The sequence below is a fragment of the Nymphaea colorata genome, chromosome 10, assembly GCF_008831285.2.
Source record: "Nymphaea colorata isolate Beijing-Zhang1983 chromosome 10, ASM883128v2, whole genome shotgun sequence".
Taxonomy (NCBI): Eukaryota; Viridiplantae; Streptophyta; class Magnoliopsida; order Nymphaeales; family Nymphaeaceae; genus Nymphaea; species Nymphaea colorata.
Window position 1 is genome coordinate 309,501 of NC_045147.1, and position 20,968 is coordinate 330,468.

Here is a 20,968-nt window from a genome sequence, read left to right on the forward strand (position 1 = left end):
CTGGTTCAAGTTGGGGGTAGTCGGGCTAGGCCTAAGCTGTAGTCATAGGCTGCAGGAGGGCCCAGCCCGATGGAGCCAGCAGATCCAATGGCTAGCCCTAAGGTCACATACTAATCAAATATAAAGTATATATATATAACTAGAAAGAGAGAAGCATACAGCCATGCAATTGTAAATTAAAAAACCACCAACTATCGCAAGTAGCGAGTGCCTATAATAAGACGGTAGATGATGTCAAGTTGATGGGCTCACAATAAATGACTGAAATTTTAGTTGGTATAGTTTTTGTAAGATCATCAATGGCCCGCCAACAATAATTAAAAAAAAATAAAATAAAATGAAAGAAACGCATGCACTAGTGAAAAGGGGGTTTGGTTTCGTATAACATGAGCCTAGAAACAAAATTAAAGCTTTATAAATCAGAATGATGCTTTATAAAATCAGAATCATAAGAGGTCAAATTTATACTTCAAATCAAAGGGAAAGAGCTGTATGCTCGAAGATGGGAATATCAAGTTTGACAGTTCTCTAGTCAATTCAAACGTTACCTGGAGTAGGGCTGGGGTGTGTTATCTGTCATATTTCCAAAATGGCCGGTGTACCAAAAAACTCCAGCGGATATTTGTAATTGGTAGAGAATGGAGCACATATTTAAAATATTGGATAAATTATTGGGCTGAATCAGAAATTATCGGCAACTAAATTGTCTGATATACTAGAGTAAAAGGGCTGGGAAAATTGAAGTGGGGATGAAAAGACCGAAAGGAAAAACTCTTCCCCACGGGTGGCTCAGAGCAAAAATTTTTTGCGGAGAAACGTCCTGCTTTCCCTCCTTTTCCAATTTCTCTCTCTCTCCTCCTCCTCCTCCTCCTCCTCTCTCTATCTCTTCCTTCTGCAGCTCCTGTCTTCTTCTTCCTGTTCTTCTCTTTTCGTCTACATTTTTGGAGTGACGGTATTACGGGAGGAAAAAGAGAGGAGGGTGGAGAGCGGAAGGTAATGGAGGCCGCGGCGTACAGCCCGAGGACGGTGGAGGAGGTATTCAGGGATTTCAAAGGGCGTAGGGCCGCCATGATCAAGGCCCTCACCACCGGTCTCTCTCTTTCGCTTCCTCCTCTCTCTTTCCTTCCGTTTCTTTCTTCTTTCGCCTCTTGGTTTTGTTTTTAGTCCCTGAGCTCGAGGTATGGGAGACGTTCTGGCCTTACGCCTTCTTTTTGCTCTTTTTTTGTTTGTTCATTGACTCTCTGTCTCTCTCTGTGTTGTTGTTTTTTTTCAGAGGTGGAGGAGTTCTACCAACAGTGCGATCCAGGTTAGGGTTTCTGGGCTTCCACTTTCATGCCTTCTTTTCTTTTTTCTGCTTTTCCTTTACGTCAGCTCGTTGGACTTCCGGTTTCTCGCTTTTTCGACCTTCTCGTGGCTCTTTTATTTTCTGGTAAATTTTTCGGGTGTTTCATTCTTCTTTAGGAATAATTTTGTGAATTGAGGGGTGTTCAGGAAATGTTGGCGTCTTTTACTGTGCCTGTGTTTCCGCGCAAGTTAGAATTTCAAGATGTTTCCTTGTTTTTTCCTTTTCCTTTTCCTTCTTATTTTGTTTTGTCTTTTTCTGACGCTATCGTTGCGTTGAAGAACGGGGTCATCCGATGCTAAGTTGTGGGCTTGATGTCGCTTTTTTTTTTACTTTTTAGCTTTTGTTCTTGAAATTAACTAGGAAATTTTCTAAAGTCGTGTGTCTTGTCGAGCTACTCGTAGTACCCTGCAATTACCATTCTCTTTCTAATATGTTGGTATTTATTGATTCCTTACTTAAAATTATGATTTAACTCTATGGCATTGTTTTTTGCCGAGGTATCTGAAAAGGAAAAGCGCTTTATGTAATGGTAATACAAGTAATTATTTTACTATATTTCTTGTTATTATTATTGTCGGTGGTAGTTGTAAAAGTACTCGAGGCAGTGAGTGTGTGGCGGTAGTATTTATGCTCTGGGCACACTGGTACTTCTTTCCGGACATATATGTCGGTGGCTTTCGGGAGCGGAACGTTTTTTTTCTTTTTTCTTTATATTGATATTGAGATGGAAAGAGCATGGTGATCTTGCAGAGAAGGAGAATCTGTGTTTGTATGGATTTCCGACAGAGACATGGGAAGTTGGCTTACCTGCGGAGGAGGTGCCGCCGGAACTTCCAGAACCTGCACTGGGAATTAATTTTGCAAGGGATGGAATGCAAGAGAAGGACTGGTTATCTCTGGTTGCTGTGCACAGTGATGCCTGGTTGCTCGCTGTGGCATTTTACTTTGGTGCTAGGTTTGGATTCGACAGGAATGACAGGTAATTTTAGCTTGTCATTAACAAATATGAGACTCTCGGCTTCTGGCTTTTCATAAATTCCCCCCCTCAAAGAGCTAATGTAGAAAAACTTTCATATTTCATGTCATTTTTGTTATATGCATATGAATTGGTAGTAACCTTTAAGTTTCTTAAGGAGATGACGAATGTTTGAGGTGTCCTGATCTTCCATATATACTAAGTTCATGTTAATGAGATGTAGGTTCTTGGTATTCGATGCCAGGTAATGAACTTCCCTGACTTTTCTGTATTTTACATCTTCCTGCTCTCATGCTCCACCAATTTTTGCTTCCTTAAAAACTCAAGGTCGGCATTTGCATACTGTTTATATGGTGATCGACACTATTATGACATAGGATATGATAACTTTTCTTTATCGCTCTGCATGTTAGAAAATTGATATCTCTTCTTTATCACTGTGCATGCTAGAAACTTAGAATTTTATCTCTTTTTCTGTTCCTGCAGTTTGCAAGGGTGGCATTTGACTAATTTTCTTAGTTAGAACCCATGCCTTTATGAAGTCGGAATGATCACCGCAACCTGTTCTAGTCTAGCACGAACTGCAAAGATGTAGTTGACGAGTATCAAAGTTCCATATGGCCTGACTTGTGGAAATAGAGGAGGGCCTTCTGGAGGAATAAATGTGTTTGATAGCAATGCATGAAAATTTCTGTATCTGACTTATTTGGATGAGTAGCATTTGAAGCTTGCAGTTTAGGAGTGTGAAAGTTCCACAGCCTATCTTGGTTGAGTTCCTTGAGATTGGTGTTTATTAGAATGTGCCAAGACCCTTGTGGGTGCATAAATGTGTTTGATGAAAAAATTTCTTGTATCTGACATATCTGGATGAATGGATTTCACAATGGCATAATTGTGGCAGTGGAAAGTTGATGGCTGAGCCTATGAACTTTGCTGTTTTAGATGTTCTTCTTAATCCTTATGATATTTTTCTTTCTTGGTGCGCTCTCCACCTCTCTTCTGAGAAGCTATCTATTCTTTCAATGTTTTTTTTTTCCTCAAATTCTTCTTTCCATGTACTTATTAGTTAAATTTATTGGACGTTGTTACCCGGTCTAATTGTTAACTATGACTATAAGCATCAGGGGCAGAGCCAGAAATGTTTCATGAGGGGGAACAAATTAAAGTTTCTAAATTTTGATAGGGCAGAAATATCATTTTTTTTTAAATTTTTATATAGGACAACTGAAATTTTCTAAAATTTACATGTAAATTAATTTTTTTTTTTTGAGGGGGAGCTAAGGCCCCTGTGGTCACTCCGTTGACTCCACCCCTGATGAGCATGGAATTGGTATAGTTGGTGTTTCTCTGTTGCAGTTCATAGTGCTGCTTTTATTGTTTCTATCTTGGGGCTCCACATGAAGAGGCTTACCATTAACCAATAGGGGCTGCACATGAGCCGAGTCGAGAGATACACACCGTCTTCTAGCCCGGGCATGGAAGAGTTTGACGAGCTCCTCAGTGGGCATGTCAAGGAGGGCATCGAGATCAACTCCCCTGAAACTGAACTTCTTGAACGTCCTCCTCTTCATCTGTCTGTCGGCGACCTCCTTCTCGACATCCACCTGCGAAAAAAGCCCTAAACGTGTATCGGCGGAGCTTCAAAAGAACGCCATGGTTTCAGGGAAAGGCGAGAATAGAGACTAACCAGTATAGTGGCTAGACTCTGCTAGATGGATGGTGGTGGTCATGGCATGTGCGGCGGTGAGTCGGTGTGGATGGTAGAGAGGAGAGAGAGCGGCAGTGAGTCGGTGCGGCCGTGGGCGGTAGAAATGAGAGAGAGACAGAGGGAGAAGTCGAAACGAAAATGTTAAAAATGAACATAATAAACAAAAAAATTTAACCTAAATCGGTGAATCGATGGCTCGGTGAACCGATTCATATAATTAAGCGAAACAATTTTCAGTAATCAAGCCGAGCCGAGCATAAACGAGTCGAGTTCTTACAAATCGAACTCAACTCGTTTAATGTTTCGAGTATAAGTTTAAACTCGAGCTCGGCTTCTTTATAAATGAGTCGAGCCCGAGTTGGCTCGACTCGTTGTGCAGCCCTAGTAACCAGGCTGATGATTTTTCACAGTGGTGCTTGTGAAGTAAAGAGGAGTTTATTTCTCTAGGCCTGGCCTTGTTATGATACTTTGTCTCTGTTGAATGCTGCGTGTAATTTGTCGTGTTTAATATGGAACATGTGCGTCACTGTACATGTTAAAGCTGAGGCACCCTTTGACAATTAAAGATGAATCTTCTCATCCAAAGAGTGATGTCCTGCAAAAGAGGAAAAACAAGGGAACCTTTTGACCACAACACTTGAGTGGAGCAGATACCTAGGCAACCTAGGTGCATGTCCATGTTAGTTCTAGGCACCCAGTGTGCCTAAACCAGTGTTGCACTAGTTAGGTTCTGTCTCCTGAGCATGTTAATTAGTCTTCCTCTCTCAGGCCTCACTTTTGGGTCAGTAGAGCATAGGTGGTGTCTTTTTGTTCCCGGATTAATTCTTGGCCGAAAAAGGAGTGACACAAATTTCTTCTTCTTCTTCTTCTTCTTTGTTAAGGACAACAATATTGTCCGCATGAACAATGAAAGTGATGAGAAACAAGAAATCTAAGTCTGTGTCTATGATCAGGGGCTGTTTGAAAGAGATTCTTTATTGGAGACTCTGGTTTATTTAATAACGTTAATGCAATGCAATGAAAAGCTAGAGCAAAAGACAAGATTATGATTTTCCCAAGTAAACTTCTTCTTACGAGGATCTTTGATTTGTCGAGGTTATTGCAAAGTATTTGGACTTTCGAGCTCCTGGGAATTCATACTTCTCCTGTTGCCTACTTTGCCTTCATTCAAGACATCTCTCCAGACTTTGTACTTGGTACACAGAACTTACTAGGAATTCTGTTTCGTATACAGACAGCGGCTCCCAGGTGCAAGCTTCCTCTATTAGCAGATTAAGTATTAGGTTACCAGAATGAAGGATTATTCCTGAAATACAAAAGCAACTGCATTAACTGAATTTGTTTGCAAGTGTATGATGAGAGTTTGGTAGCACTTGAAAGTACCATTGAGAACTCTATAAGTGTTAAGTTTGACATATGGAAAATGTGTCTTGTATGATCTTTCTAACATGCATCAAATGATCTTGTGAAATGTATATATTGATGAAATTTATGTAGAAGGAATTTGGTAAGAATTGAACGTATTAGGGTTCATCTAGGGTGTACATTATGAAAGAACCAAGTGGGAGATTGCACTCTTTGGCTATCATATCTACACAAGCAAATAATTTTGCTATCAGATACTGGTGTTTTCTCTGATCTATGTTCTGTCATCACTAGATTCCGATATGCTATATTACTAGATGAAAGCAGGAGCCTAGAAAGCTATGACAACCAACATTTTCCTTCACAGATAACCTGAAGTATGGTGACTGCCTATAATAGTTGCTGGTGTAGCTTTGGATAGCTATGTCACATGGGTGCTTCTAAATGGCTGCTGCACCCATGTCGATGCTGCTGCTGGTGCTTCTCCGACACAACACATTTGGTTCGGTTAGTCGAACCGGATTACAACTGCCATTTTAAATGTGCACATAACTAAATTATCTTTAATACAAAAAAAATTGTATATAAGTATAAATAAACAAGACTATTAAACGGTTAAATAACTGTGTAACAAATGATTTTATGTACATATATATGCACATATATATACACCCGTGTCGCACCCGCACCTAAATTTTTGAAAAATTGCTGCATCCGAACCCACACCAGCACCAGCACCTGCACCCTGCACTCAAGTGACATAGATGGACAGTTACCCAGGTAGTTTCTCACTCTTCTTGATTTTGTCTTATAGGTCTGCATTTTTTCTTAACCATTTTATTGTGGTCGAACTTAAACAAGCCAGATCCATCCGACATGGGCTAGCTTGGTAGGATCCTGGGGAAGCTTAGGGCTAGCAAGCCTTAAAGTTCTACTCTAAAGCTAACCAGGTTTGATTTCCGCTCCGTGCTTGCATAATGAATCTTATAGATGGGCAGTTATAAGTTCTAAGTTCTAACCTAGAAGACTACATGCATAGCATGCTGGTATGCATATTATCACATTCAGGGTGTCATCCAGGGTGCAGCTCTGACATGGCACCGGGTGTGGTCAATGTGAATCCGATGTGGTCAAACCACATCAATGTCATTTTTGTCCTCTTTCCGATTTTTTTTTAGGAATGATGCTTCTGTTTTTCAGTTTTTTTTTTTTCTGTTTTTCTGCATCTCTTGTACTGTTTTTAGGATTTCACTGCATACTTTTTCTGTTTAATATTGGATATTATATGCTGCTTATAAACTTTATATGCTGCACTCATAGTCACAAATAACGTCTCGGAGTTTTAAACGGTGAGGTTTTTCTTGGGTATAATATGGCGAGCTTGAAAAAAACGAGAAAATACGGTAAAGTTTTAAAAATTTTTAAAAACTAAAAATGGAGGAAAAATAAAATAAGTGAGAAACTAATAATACAAACATCACAACATAAGTAGATTTGCAACAAATAAAAAAACAAACTAAAACAAAAACTGTTTGGCATTAAAAAAACTGAAAAAATGAAAAAAGTGAAAAAACGCATTAAAAACGCGTTAAAAACTTGTTTTTTTTTCGTTTTTAACGTTTTTTTTCAAAAAAATGTGTTTTTTAAAGGTTTTAAATGGCTGGTTAAGTTATCACGTTTTTTTTGAAAAAAAACGCGTTTTCTGTGACTATGACTGCACGTGCCACATGGTCATATATCATATATTTTCTTAATCTGCAAACAAGTTTTCTTATTACGTATAATGTGCACAAGTTTCGGTAATCAGCTTCGTTATATATATATATATATATATATATATATATATATATATATGGCCTATAAGTTCTGTATATGTATTACCAGTTTTGTTAATCAATGTTATATATGTTATATATAATTTATGTTGGATATATATAACATCTACTATTGCGGATTGCATCCATTTGACATAGCTAGAGAGCAATCCGCAATGACTACTTCAATAGTTCACCATGTTTAAGCTTAGTACAAGTTTGTCTATGAGCACTCTGATCATTCATAAAGTTCATAAATTATCTTCCTCAACAAGCAGTCTAGTTCTATTTCCATTAAGTGAGGCTTATTGATTGACATGCCTATATTTATAATAGTACTTTGGAGTTTTGCATATGTAGAAGTAGCTGGTAAAACTTGGTTATTGTGCACTTATATGGGCCAAATGAGTAGGTCTTGGTGGGATATATCCTAGACTCCTTAGCTGCTCAAGTTATGAGGCCTGTGTGCACATATCTCGTCCTGAACTTGCTGGATGTACTATAAGTTTGGGATTGGGCTGTGTCGCCAGCTATGTCACATAGGTATGGGTACGGGTACAGTGTTTTTGCCAATCTTGGTATGGTGGTACGACGATAGTTATATATTTTTAATTAATTATATACATGAAATCAGCAAAGAAAAGTAACATAAATATAAGAAACAGATGTCATTTTGCCGTAGATATGTTGTATGAAGGTATGGAAGAAGGAAGAAAAGGAGTCAGGCGAAAATAGGTTCATTTAAAGTGACATAGGTATTATGTATGAGAAAAGAGGAAGTGCCGTACCGGTACCGGTACGTGGGCCCTTCCCACGTACCACTGTGACATAGGTCTCCAGACTGCGGATGCGGGTGCAAGATGCGGCAAATCCCCAAAAAATTTCAGTGTGGGTGCAGATGTAGATATACTATACTCTTTAGATAATACTAAATAACAGCATTCGGTAATAACTAAGATATATATATATATATGATATATATTAGCTGGACATGTAGGAAACTAATATATCTTAGCTGCACATGTAGGAAACTAATATATAATTCAAAAACAGCATCTCACAGGACTTTCTTAGCTGTGCAACTGCCAGTAAAACTCATACAAGCACAAACAAAAAAGCTAAGAACTAACATATAACCAAGATGTTAACTAATTAACTAATATATAACTAAGAACAGCATTCCTCTACAGAAAAAGCATGGCTCGGACAGGAGAAATAATAAAATAAATTAACAAATAACATTATAACAGCTTAACAACATAATGAAGCAAAAGAAGATAAAATTTCTTAATGAAAGAAAAAAAAACAACAATGAAAAAGTGGAAAAACAGCAGAACAGCATGCACAAATTGGGGCAAATCGGCACGAAATAGGCCAACACATGAAACAAATGAAATAAACAAGATATTAAGCATGAAAACATTCAGTAGAAACAAAAAAAGAACATGGAAGATTTGTAAAATCACGTCTTTATCTCCGATTCAAAACCTCACCGTCGAAAATCAACTCTTCTGTTGCCGATTCGATGTTCACCTTCGCTGTCGCTGATTCAATCACCATCGTCGAATGCTGAGGTTGCTAGAGGATGAAGGAGGGAGGGCTGCAGGAAAAATCAGATTCTCGCTGGAGTGGTCAGAAGTCTTGAGGGAGGTGGGCTGCGCTCCAAGCTCATGGGTGAAAGTGTTAAACCGTAAACACGTGAGCTTTAAAAAATCAAACTTAAAAGTTAAGTTAAAAAAAAACGGACAAAATTGTCCTCGGCGCACGTGCAGGCAAAACTGACCGGAGTCGGTGCGCGTAAAAGAGGAAAGAAAAAGAAAACTCAAATCTAAACCCGTGTGGTCAGCTGCATGGGACTTGACTGGTGCTGCGTCGGTGGTGCATCCAAGGAGAATCTGCACCTGCATCCACACGCATGTTGCGCATTGCGTCGATGTGCGTGTGGGCGCCTAACTCACGCACTCAGGTGACATAGGGTTTGGGAATGCGGTGCCTCACATTGTTTCTTTCTTCTTTTCTTTTTTAAGTTTGTTTAGTTACATGGGGTTGTTTCCATCCTCCTCCAGCTCTAACTGAAAAAAAAAAAAGCCTTAACTCATACGAAGACTCTTTTGCATTTGGAATGCTCCCAGTGACCCCATTTAGGGCTGGATGTTGGAGCCCTCATCTAATATCAATCATGTTCATCAGATTTTTCAATATAATTCCCTTTCCTAGAAGTGGCTTACTGTTGTTTGTCATGTTATTTGTTTAGACTGTAACATCAACAATGTCTTATGATTTGATCATAAATAAAATGATTCCATGAAGAACATAAATAAATAAATGAAGATCTTGTGCTACAACGAGATAAGTTTGAAGTGTGCATCATGTGGAACAAAAAAGGGAATTTCATTTTCTTTTTCTGGATCATTTATTACTATCTTTGGAGTTCTCAGTTCCTGGTAGAGGACACCTGTATATGTCGTTTCTTGCATTTGAAATAAGGATTGCATCTGACTATGAATTGTCTGTCCGTCTGAATTTGCTGTCTAGTTTACCAACTATATGATCAATCTTATATTTATTTTACTCATAGTTACTGGATTGTTCTTAGACCATCAAAATGTTATCTTTTAGTGACGTGCAACTTGCTGAAGCAGTTCTTTTACATTCTAGACGGATTTACTCTCAGCATAGATGGGGATATATGGTCCCATTTATTGCCTTCTAATTTTGCCAAAGTGATTGATCTTAAATTTTAGACTGATTTATTCTTAGGGTATGGTTGTTCTCGTTTATTTCCTTCTCATTTTGTATTTGTTCTGTTTGAATTTTTAGGGATCTAAAAGTTGAACTCTGATGGTGCAGGAAAAGGCTCTTCAGTATGATAAATGATCTCCCAACTATATTTGAGGTTGTTACTGGGGCTGCCAAAAAGCCAGTGAAGGAAAAATCATCTGCCACAAACCATGGCAGTAACAAATCCAAATCAAATACTAAAGTTGTAAAATAGACTCTGGTTTTTCTATGAGATGGGTTTTCTTTTGTGTAAGTTCCATTCACTTTCTTGACTATTTTTCTCCTGTACTGCAGCGACCATCTGAATCTCAGGCTAAATATCCAAACGCACAACATAAGGAAGATGATGTGGGACTAGAGGAAGAGGACGAAGAGGAGCATGGGGAAACACTCTGTGGTGCGTGTGGTGAAAGCTATGCTTCAGATGAATTCTGGATCTGCTGTGACATGTGCGAGAGGTGGTTCCATGGCAAGTGCGTGAAGATAACCCCTGCTAGGGCTGAGCACATTAAGCAGTATAAGTGCCCTTCTTGTAGCAACAAAAGAGGCCGTCAATGAAGATGTAAACAGTTATTGTATTACTCAAACTCTCTAACAGTATGTAGTTTCTACCTTTTCTTTGGATAAGGTGGGGTGATTTTGTGCTTATTCGTTGGGTAAGGTGCAATTGTACGGTTAGTTCAGATTTTTTTTTTCTGTACAATCTTCTTTTAGGAAATATTTTCTCCCTAAGCTTCTCATCGATATTCTCTTTTGGTGTTGTACGGTTAAGCATTCTTGGGATCTAGATGACTTCTTGCTGGAGCGGAAGTCCAATTATGTCACTGATGTGAAAGTGTATCTTGTGCTCCATCTCAATACACATCCATGTGTGCTGATCTTATTTTATGTTACTCTACTAGCAGAGACATTGGACGTCACCAACTTGGACAGTTGGAGCACGTGGTAACCTTGTACATGTGTTAAATTTGGATTGAAATAAGTTTCTTTCAATAAATTTTCATGTAAATGCTGGTAATACAATGTTAATAGTTCTGTAATTTTATGGGGTATTTCCCCAGGTGCTGTCTGGTCCCATGTTATGGCTACCTATGTCGCTTATTCCAATTGTTTGGCGTTTAATTTGCTCTTCGTCTGCGTTAGAAGCGTTGGCCAGTGTATGTAGCACATTGCGGTGCATGTTTAGATTTTGGGATGTTGGTAGAGGCACTAGATGTTTCTTAGGCATGGGTTCATTACCTAAGTTTGCGTTTGTTAAGTTCTTGAACTCTTCTTAGAGGCATTAGACGTCTGTTACTTGGGGTATATTTCACTGGATGGACAAACTTTTGCTTCAGTCATTTGAGTCTGAATGACTTTAGGCATCTGCCACGTTCATCCATTCGGAAGGCCCTGTGAAGCGTGGAAGCCAGCTCCAGCTCTGACTTTGGAATTTTGGCTCGTTCTTGCTCTCTCTCTCTCTCTCTCCCTCTTTTGGAATTAATGGCCCTGAAAGGTGCAGAGACATTGAAGTCACGTCCGTGATTTTTATAGGCCTCCCAGCAAATTTGGTGATGTCCTGGATGGGTGTTTCTATACCTACCACTGTAAAAGTAAAGTGAGGTCCTTTTTATGAATCAAGGTACCATGTAACTTGTAACCGGCGGGCAGGTTTTAGTAGCCTCTCGCTAAGCCAGATTGAAAACGCTTCGGAGCGGTTAGAGATTAATTAATCATTGTAAAAGTCTTCAACCATAAGAATAAAGTTTGAATTTTCTTTTGGCTTCGCTGTCTCTGGCTAGGCTAGATTGGAGCCGCTTTCGCTAACCTGGCTCCGTCGCTCATGCCTCGATGCTGATGGAGCGAATTTGGAATGTCTAGACTCATCTTTTTCAATCTAAGAATCAAAATCCAATTCCAACTCCAATATAATCCATGAGATTATCTATTAAACTGGATCTATAAATATCTGGGTTCCGATAAATTCATTTTTGTTTCAAAAGTCTGAACCTTTGGTTTTTTCTCGGACCATTTTTACTTTCTTTTTCTATTGATATTTTTATCAGAATGTGGAAAAATCTGAAATAACAAAATCCTGTTTATAAGCTTATGTTTTACTTTATTCTTTTCAAAAATATATCCAGCGCTTTCTCCATAACATGAAAAGAGGGTATATGTTTCTCAAATGCATAGTTTGTCTCGGATTCCTTCCCTTTAAGTTCTCATTGTGTGCTTTATTTTTATTCTATAAAGGGTTCAACTGTACATTATCCAACACTATTTCCACCCACAAGAGACGAAGCTGCTACCCAAATGTATACATTGTGTGAAATTCTTAGTTGAAATTCTCATGGTTTAGCGAAGGGTTTGAATGTGGATTATCATCTGTGGCAAAGAGTCGAAGCCCTTCAGGCTTATTGCGGCCCATTCAATAAGTGGATGTCAAGGAAATTTATGAAGCAATGCATCTTCATTTGGTGAAAATTATGCCTTCACATAATTAGGATCCGCGCCAGAATGAATTTATAAACCGATCTTGTCTTGGGTGTCTGAGTTCTTTTTTCTCCAAAAGTAATGGATTAGGCCGAGTACCCAACGGGTACCCGGCCCGATCGGCCGGAGGATTCCGCCAGCTCACGTGGCCACCACCTGCCCAATCTCCTCAAGAGCCCATCATCAAGGTTGTTGGGTGCAGGAGTATGAACACATGTGGGCAATAACTTTCACAGTTTAACAAAATTCCATTAAGTTGCATTTGTTTAAGATCCAAAGCTGCATTAACAGATTTGCTTCCTGAGATCCTTAGTCTAAACAAACTGAGAATCTCTATAATGTAGATCTAAATCAAAGTTACATGCTGAAAACCACGGATTTAAGGTCATATGGGAGAGAGTCCGACCTTCAATCCATATATCTGAAGTCTTAGGAATCTCACAGATCACAGCAGATCTCAGATCCATGGTGAAACAAACAAAACCTTATTTACTTATCAGTTGACCCTATTCTTTTATATGTTTATATATAAAATGCCTCTCAAATATGTGGTGAGTGCTCCTCAACCAAAAATATCAAGCTCCATCAGTGGCTGGGTGGCACAAACAAGTGATTACTTTGCTTAAATTGGGCTTGAATTGGCATAAGATGGGCAATGTATTCGCCTGACTAGAATTGGATTTTCCTTGACCTGCTCTCCAACAAGTAAGCCGTTTCTACTATACTTCAATTTGCATATCGATTCTCTCCTTTTATAGTAAACAAAGTTGACTTCTCAAGAACTCGAAATGAAAGTTGACAGTCATCGGACCCTACTCCATCCGTTGCACCAACACCTTCACGATGAATTTTTCTTGACCGTGCAATTCTTATTACTCATCAGATCCACACCGTACGAAATCACTGGCTGCTTTGCTATGCTGCACCCGCTGTGAACTGAACAAATGGCCGACAAGTTCTCGATTTGCATTAAGACTGATTCTTACAAATGCCATATTATCAGGGCCGCAGTCTACGAACTGAACCTTTGACCTTCTCTTTCCAAGAAACTCTCACCTCCTTCGCCCAGCGTGTGGATCTCTTAATGACATGTCTACTTCAACATTCCGGAGCTTTTGTTGACACATAGACTATTATATAACAGTAAAAATCTTCATAAATATGCATAAATTCATGTACCTGTTACAATTTGTTGCTTCAAAAAGACCTCAAATTCCGGTTCTTATCTCACCTACCAAACTCCCAAATAAAAGAAACAAGGGAAAAAGAGAGAGAAGTGGAAAGGGTACCAGAGAGAGAGAGAGAGTAGTTCAGTGTAAGAACCAAGAAATAAAGAAAGAAGAGGACCACCGAGATACCCGTCGCCAACCAAATAATCGTCCCATACATTTGACCCTTCCAGTTTTCTTCGTTTCTTTATTTTGTCTTCAATGTTATGCAAGCTATAATAAATAAAAAAAATTTAAGGAGAAGAATCTTATCCATTGGACCAAAGGAAGAAGGAAGAAGGGAGCATGAGTGGGTGAGAGAAAAAATGAATCTTATGCAGGCTAGAAATGTAAAATGAGTGAGTCGAGTTCTAGCTCAGCCAGCTCGAGCCACATATTGCTCGGCTCAAGCTCGACTCGCTAAACCAAGTCTAAGCACAATTTTGACTCAGTTTAAGTTAATGTCACCTGATTCATATATTTTTTTCTTTAAAGACTCGTTTAACTTCATGTCACCTGATTCGAATATTTTTTCTTTAAATGAAAATGAAAACCACAAACATGGTCCTAAAATTCAACAAAAAATTACCAACATGTCTCTGAAGATTAATAAATAGAGAAGACATGAACCGAATTGGATTTAAAGAAGTCGAGCTCATGTAACTCAAACGTGATTGGTTTATAACTGAAACTTGACTGGTTTATAACTCGAGAACTCGAATTTTAACTCAAGAATGAATAGAGCTTGTAGGAACGAATTCAGGGCGAGCGCGAGTTAGATGGAAACCCTATACATCCCAAACGCTCACTAGTCACACACACGGCCCAACTTCTCAGAAAGAGAAAGACTTGGGCAGACGCAAAATTACCAAAACAACCCGCCCAAACAGCCCTTTCTGAGAATCGCTCAATATCCAGAGTGACCTTATCCACTTGATCTGACAGCTACCCTTCTCTTCAGAAGCGTGCAACCATAATTATATTATTCACCAACAATGGGAGGGAGGAGCATTCCTCCAAAACGGCACATGACGGCCAATCGCATCAAGGAATACAGCCATGCCCTTCTCTTCCTTTCCGTCCTTTATCCACAAGGAGGTGAAGGGTGAAGAGAAACGGGACTGATTACTTTTGTGTATGAGCAACTTGCAGACAAAGAAAAAGCAAAATAAGAGGAAAGGAAAGGGAATCAATCTCAAAGGGCAGGGAGGGGCCAGGTCTTAATGGCGACCAAAAGGGCAGGCGTTGGTTGACACTTTTTCGCTTGACACACACGTTCCCACTTCCAAAAGACAAAGAAGACTCGCTTATCCAACGATTATCCACATAGTTTACTTGTTGATCATTAAAAGCCAAAAAAGAAAAGAGTATAGCTTGGGAGTTTGGGGAAAAGAAAGGGTCACGCAGCAGGGTGCCAGCGACGTCCTAAATTTTGGGAACACCAATCTCGACTCGCTTCAGATCCCAACACAGGCGATGGGAACATCCCCATCCTTTTCTCGGTGATTTAACTGTTTGAAGAAGACGACCGCCTACAGGAGAGTGCTGGACTTCAAAAGGCACAATAAGCTACATACAAGGGCTAAAATATAGACCCCCCAGATTAGCCTCTTGGGCACATGAGAAAGGCCAACGATGAAAAGCAGGAAGACCATGGCTCACCACAGCGTCCATCTTTCCTCAGAGAGAGAAAGGGAAGGAGAGCAGAAATCCGCGAGATTTACAAAAGGGATGCCCAATGAAGATCACCCAATTGTTATGGGCATTCAACCATAATGGAGTAATGGGAAGATCAGGCGGTACCATCGTGGGATCAGCGTCCATATAGATACTTGAATAACGCACGTTGTCCTAAGGCGTGTCCCTAATACAGAGGAACCAGTGAATAAAATTAAACCAGTAATAGAAAGAAAACCAATAAAAGAAAATGAGATGCTTTCTTTGATTACACTAATAGATGGGGAGAAGACAAATGAAGCAGCAGCAGCAGCGAGCAAGAAAAAGGAAAGAGCTTACATACAACTCCACATTACTCTTTTTTTTTTTTTTCTTTTTTCTCATGTTTCATCTTTTTTCTATCCAACACCCTGATTAAGTTCATCTCTCCATATTCTTGGCCGATAGACGCTTGAGGAATTCGTAGGTAGTGATCATGGTGGTGGCGGACAGAGACATTGAAGCCCATCTCGGCCCTAACCCTCTGTAACAGGCAGTCCACCCACCCTCCTTCACCAGATTCCTGATCGTCTGCCCTACCGTCAACCTCCTGTTCTCCTCTCCATCCAGCACCTGCAGCCTCGTCTTAATGGTGTCGAGGGGCGTAGTTATGAGCGCGGCCACCCCTCCCGCCATTGCTGCGCTCAGCCCCTGTACCACCATCACCGCCTTTGGTCCTGGCTTCCATCCTCCTCCTCCGCCGCCGCCCCCTTTCTCCTCCCTGCTACTGTACAAGAAATTAACCCCTCCCCAAATCCCCCTCTGCGCTACAGAGTACGATGCCCACCATACAGCATTGGATGGAGCGTAGGTCAGGATGGACATCCCAAAACCTCTATACAGACCCCTCAACCCACATGTACACAGGATCGTTCGAAAAGCATCGATTCCTCCCTTGTACTGGGTCTTCAACCCTTCCCCTCCCTGAACCATCAGCCGCTGGCTCACCACGTCTACCGGCGTCCACACGAGCTGTGCCGCCACCGCTGCACTCACTCCCGCTGCTGCGTTCGCCACAGCCGCCGCAGCCGGCTCCGGGAATCCGAGCCGCACCGTGGCAGTTCCGACGTTGCTCTTGGTGATCTCCAGGGCGGTCATGTAGAGGGCACGGGCAGGGATGGTCCCCATGAGGGACGTGCCGAAGCCTCTGTAGAGACCAGCGAGGCCCTCGTGGTTCAGGATCCTGATGCCAAGCCTGATGCAGGAGAGCTGCGTGGAGGAGGAAACCTGCTGCCGTGTCTTGAGGACCACAGCCGGGTAGAGCGTCGCCGAGACGCCGGAAAAGAGCGCGGCGCCGAGGAGGAAGAACTTGGATTTATCGAGCATCTGCCAGTCGATGTCTGCCGGTAGATGAATCTCCGCACTCGAATCCTCCTCCGCCGCGGTCAGACTCATCTTCGCCACTTTCAAGGAACGAAGCACAAACGAGACAACAACAGCCGCTTTCTCTACCCGTAGCTAACCTAGTCTTCCCCCGTTTTCACTAATAAACTCCCCAAGTATATTTACAGATGGAAGTTGCTCCTTTCTCCCCTTTCCCCAAAACCTTAGCCTTTCACTGTACAGAATTTACAGAAAAGAAGGAACGAAACAGGGAAAGCAAACAAACGAGAGAAGAAAAACCTAGCTCAGATCCTATTGCGAAACCCTAAAAATCAGAAGAGACAAATCCCCAAAAATCCGAGCTCCTAACCCAAAATTATATCAACAACAAGGTCAGGATCCTGCAATCCTTCCTTATATTCTCGCAATTCAATCGATCCTTCCCGATCGAAACCCTAACTTCTCCAGAAACCCCTGCCAGAAACAAATCGAAGCCGAACCGATTTCCCCCGAATCCACATCAGTAGAACCCTAACCTCAAACAAACCAACAGAAAATCGCCGACTGGAAGAGTACCAAGTGGCATCGAAACATCAACCAACCAGAACAAAAGGTAGAAAGCGCAGAGGGATGAAGGAGTCGATGAGCTTCATCATCAAGAATCGGGACCGTTCCGGCGATGGGGAGTTCAAGTACCTTACAGTTGAAGCAATCGGAGAAGCCGTCTAGCTTGCCGGAAGCTTTCGCCGAGAAATGCGGATCTAACGGATCGGAGGAGCTGCAGAATGCGTATTTACAGGAGGCGGGGGATGGGGGGAAGGAGAATGAAATGGAGTAAAGATGGGGGAGAATGGGTACAAAAGGAAGGTGAAATGCTCTCTTTCTCTTTGTCTGTCTGTCTCTCTCTCTCTCTTTCTGTATGGGGGGAGTCTGTGGGAGGGTGGAGGCGCCCAAAACCAGAGGGCGGGAGGTGGGAGTGATGGCTTCCTTTTAATAGGCCATTCCTTCTCTCCAAAACCCACCTTCAACCCCTCTCTTCTCTCTCTCTGATTGTCTCTCTTCTTTCCCTAACGACAGGCAATTCCGTAATTAGCAATCCCGTTAGCATGTTTTCGATAATGCCCTTCGTTACGCTACAATTTACAAGTCTAGCCCCCCCCTCTCTCTCTCGGAGTTGTGGTTGTCGTGTGTGCTCCATCTCCACGCTTCTCTTTCTCTGCTCGTCTAAGTTCAGTTCTAAGTTAATGAGCTAAACTTGAGCTGCCTTTTTGACATGACCAAATCGAGCAAATACACATTCCTTTTTCTTTTTTAATTCAATTTGCGTTTTTATTTGTTAAGTTATATGAGCTAACCGTTACATGTGATTTCAAGATAGAATGGATTGTTGTATATTTGAGGGAGTTTGTGCAATAGTAGAGAAAGAGGTGGTCAATTTCCATTTCAATCTTTTGGTGTCAACCTTGTGTGTTGTAAAAGAAAGAGAGGTGGATGATATGCAAGTTGAAGTATAGCCGACATTACACCAAGACACAAGACAACTCTAAACCCTAAGAGGATGGGAAAATGAGGAGAGGAAAGGGGTAAGCTTTGCCCTTTACTCAAGCGGTCGTAATAGCCAGGGTCCTCTCACTCTCACCTGAAAAGATCAGATCTATTGTAAATTGGTAAAATATGTTTGGAAACTTTTCAAGCTTCTAATACTGATCCATATCAGCCTTGTTTTGTTTTTTATCAGCTCCTTTTCTAGCCATAATATCAACTAAAAGAGAGCCATGCAAAAGCTAGTAAAATAAAAGCAACTGAGACGAACCAAGCAAAGTCTGATATGGGATTGAGTATAATCCAATAACTTATGGGGTTGGCTCGGGCCTTCCCACGGTTAGATTATGAACTTCTTAGGTTGGTCCCAGAGATGGAGGCAAGGTAGGGCCTGCATGGGCCTTGACCCTAGCTCAATTTAAAAAAAAAAAAATTAAATGTAAATTTTAGAAAATTTCATTTGTTTTATATAAAATTTTAAAAAAATGATATTTCGACCCTAATCAAAATTTAGAAACTTTAATTCGGCTCCCCTTGTGAAAAGTTTTTACCTCCGCCCCTGGTTAGTCCCCAATTCTATCCTTTCCAATAATAGCTTATGCAATAGTCAAGCCAATACATCGTGCCTGGCCTGATACTTGCTTATATCTTTTTTGCATAAACTTTTAAAGTTAATCCAACTAGGGGGGCAAGGACCTTATAGGTAGAATATATTAAACTTAGTAATTTTCGTTCTTATATATGCCTTGGTAAAAAATTCACATTTTTTTTTTGTTGTAAAAAGAATTTAGATATAAGGACCTTGTTAAAGGAAAACTAAAAACTTAGAGGCCCAGGTTTTGAATGCGTTTAGAAGACGTGAACCGAAAACTTGTTTTTTGAAAAAGGATGTGAATACCTTCCCTCCCCCTCCCAGCTTATCCACAAAAAACTGTCTTGAGTGTGTCACTAAAAATGCATTTGGATGACACCTTAAGAACAAGAAGTTTTGTATACGATAACTTAGTTAAGGGGCATTTAGTTGACACCCGAAAACTGCTTGTGCCTCCAAACGAAGGTTTTTAAAGTGTTTGACTAAAACTGCGTTTGAGAAAAACCTAGTTTTTTGGCAAAACTTGGGTTTTGTAAAAAAGAGTGAAAAACCTGATCCCGTTGAATTATTTATGAAAAACTAGGCTTTCAGTGTGACCCAAACAAATAAACCCTTCAAACCGCATTAAAAAGACTTGGTTTTCTTAAAACCATGGTTTTATAAAACTGAGTTATATTAAGGTATTATTCAAACGCTTGCTTAGTTTTTTAGCAAATTTGTAGCTTATAGTTTGCATGTTTGGAGGACAAGACAAAAACAACATTTTCTATGAATAGCGTTGGAAAAACTAGGTTCTTCACCCCCATTTGAAAACGGCCATCAACAAACGGTTTTGTCTCTAAAACACCATCTAAATGGTGTCCACCAAACACGCCCTTAGATTCTCTTAACCAAAAAAAAAAAAAAAAAAAAAATTATATACAATATATTCTTGTGGTCCGGGGAAAATCTTTAATTGGCTTCCAATGGATTTTATCTTTAGTCAATAAAGTTTGATGGATTGGAAAACCGAGTATGTTTGGGGTTAATTATTCCCTCCGTCACTGCACCTTTTTCTCTATGCATAAACCTGTCAAAATTGGTGCCACGATAACTATTAGCCAATGTCATCCGTCTGCTTATATCGATTTTTTTTTTCTTAAAAAAAGAATAAAATATCCTAAAAATCAACTTAAAAAACTAAATTAATAGGACAATATTGGATGGCGAGAAAGTGAAACCATGCATATATATCAAATTATAGGCTCCGATTTTTGGTGTCACTTTCACGAACACATTGTTTAATTCGGAGCAAAAATACCAGTTGCAGAAACATTGTTTTGTAGCAAAAATTCAAAACGAAACATGACCAGCCTCCTCTCTTTCTCTTGTGATGATTGATGAAAATACGACGATAAAAGAGGATTTGTTCATGGATGTGGGCACATTAAGCCAAACCACTTAAATTGGATGTTTTCTTAATTTCTTTTGTCTGCTTCCATGTTCTTTCATTTTACATAGTATCTGTAACGACCCAACACACTTTCACATCGGATTCAAGATCTTGGTGACGGAATCCTTCTCGACAACTTCGGTTTCTGTTTTAAAAAACTTAAGTCTCTCCATCTTAATAAAAAAGTCTGAATCCTAAAACCCACTCTACACAGTCCTCAGTAGCTGGTGTGAGAAACTAAGGGTGAGAGCTGAACTCATCAATCCTTGATTCTTTTAAAGGTTTAGTGAACATACGACACATCTTTCAATTCTCAGTGACGTCGCGCTTGCTACGGTTTTGCTAACAGAAACGGATTTTCACATTGAATCAATGTGAGCCGCAGTAAACCGGTGGACATTGAGGCCAAATAGGGTAATTGTCGCTGTTTGAGGAGAGAAAGCCCGCCCACCGGGGCGTATAACCACACGGTGGTGCCTGCCTTCCCTTTCCGTCCCTTCTTTTCTTGGTGTCAGTCTCTTCTCTGACAGTGACACCAGCAGATGAGATGAGAGCGGAGGAGACTGAAAGGTCTCCATGCATGGAACACCAGTTCCGTAGGACACTAAATTTCGAGTGAAACCGAGGGCGTCCCACCCACAGATACAGAGAGGTGGACGATAAAGCTAATGAGCCTCTTGTTACTTACGTACCC

General features: G+C 40.5%; 2 protein-coding genes across 2 annotated transcripts; one reads left to right on the forward strand and one right to left on the reverse strand.

The window, feature by feature from the left end:
- The first annotated feature begins 744 nt into the window (after positions 1-744).
- On the forward strand, positions 745-10,738 carry LOC116262019 (PHD finger protein ALFIN-LIKE 4-like). The gene is made up of 5 exons (XM_031641015.2): positions 745-1,090; positions 1,274-1,306; positions 2,096-2,324; positions 10,059-10,191; positions 10,284-10,738. Exons 1-5 carry the CDS (start codon positions 997-999, stop codon positions 10,545-10,547), a joined length of 753 nt encoding a protein of 250 aa, XP_031496875.1. The 5' UTR covers positions 745-996; the 3' UTR covers positions 10,548-10,738.
- Positions 10,739-15,587: 4,849 nt separating this feature from the next.
- On the reverse strand, positions 15,588-17,752 carry LOC116263201 (uncharacterized). The gene has a single exon (XM_031642839.2). It carries the CDS (start codon positions 16,778-16,780, stop codon positions 15,767-15,769), a length of 1,014 nt encoding a protein of 337 aa, XP_031498699.1. The 5' UTR covers positions 16,781-17,752; the 3' UTR covers positions 15,588-15,766.
- Positions 17,753-20,968: the final 3,216 nt, after the last annotated feature.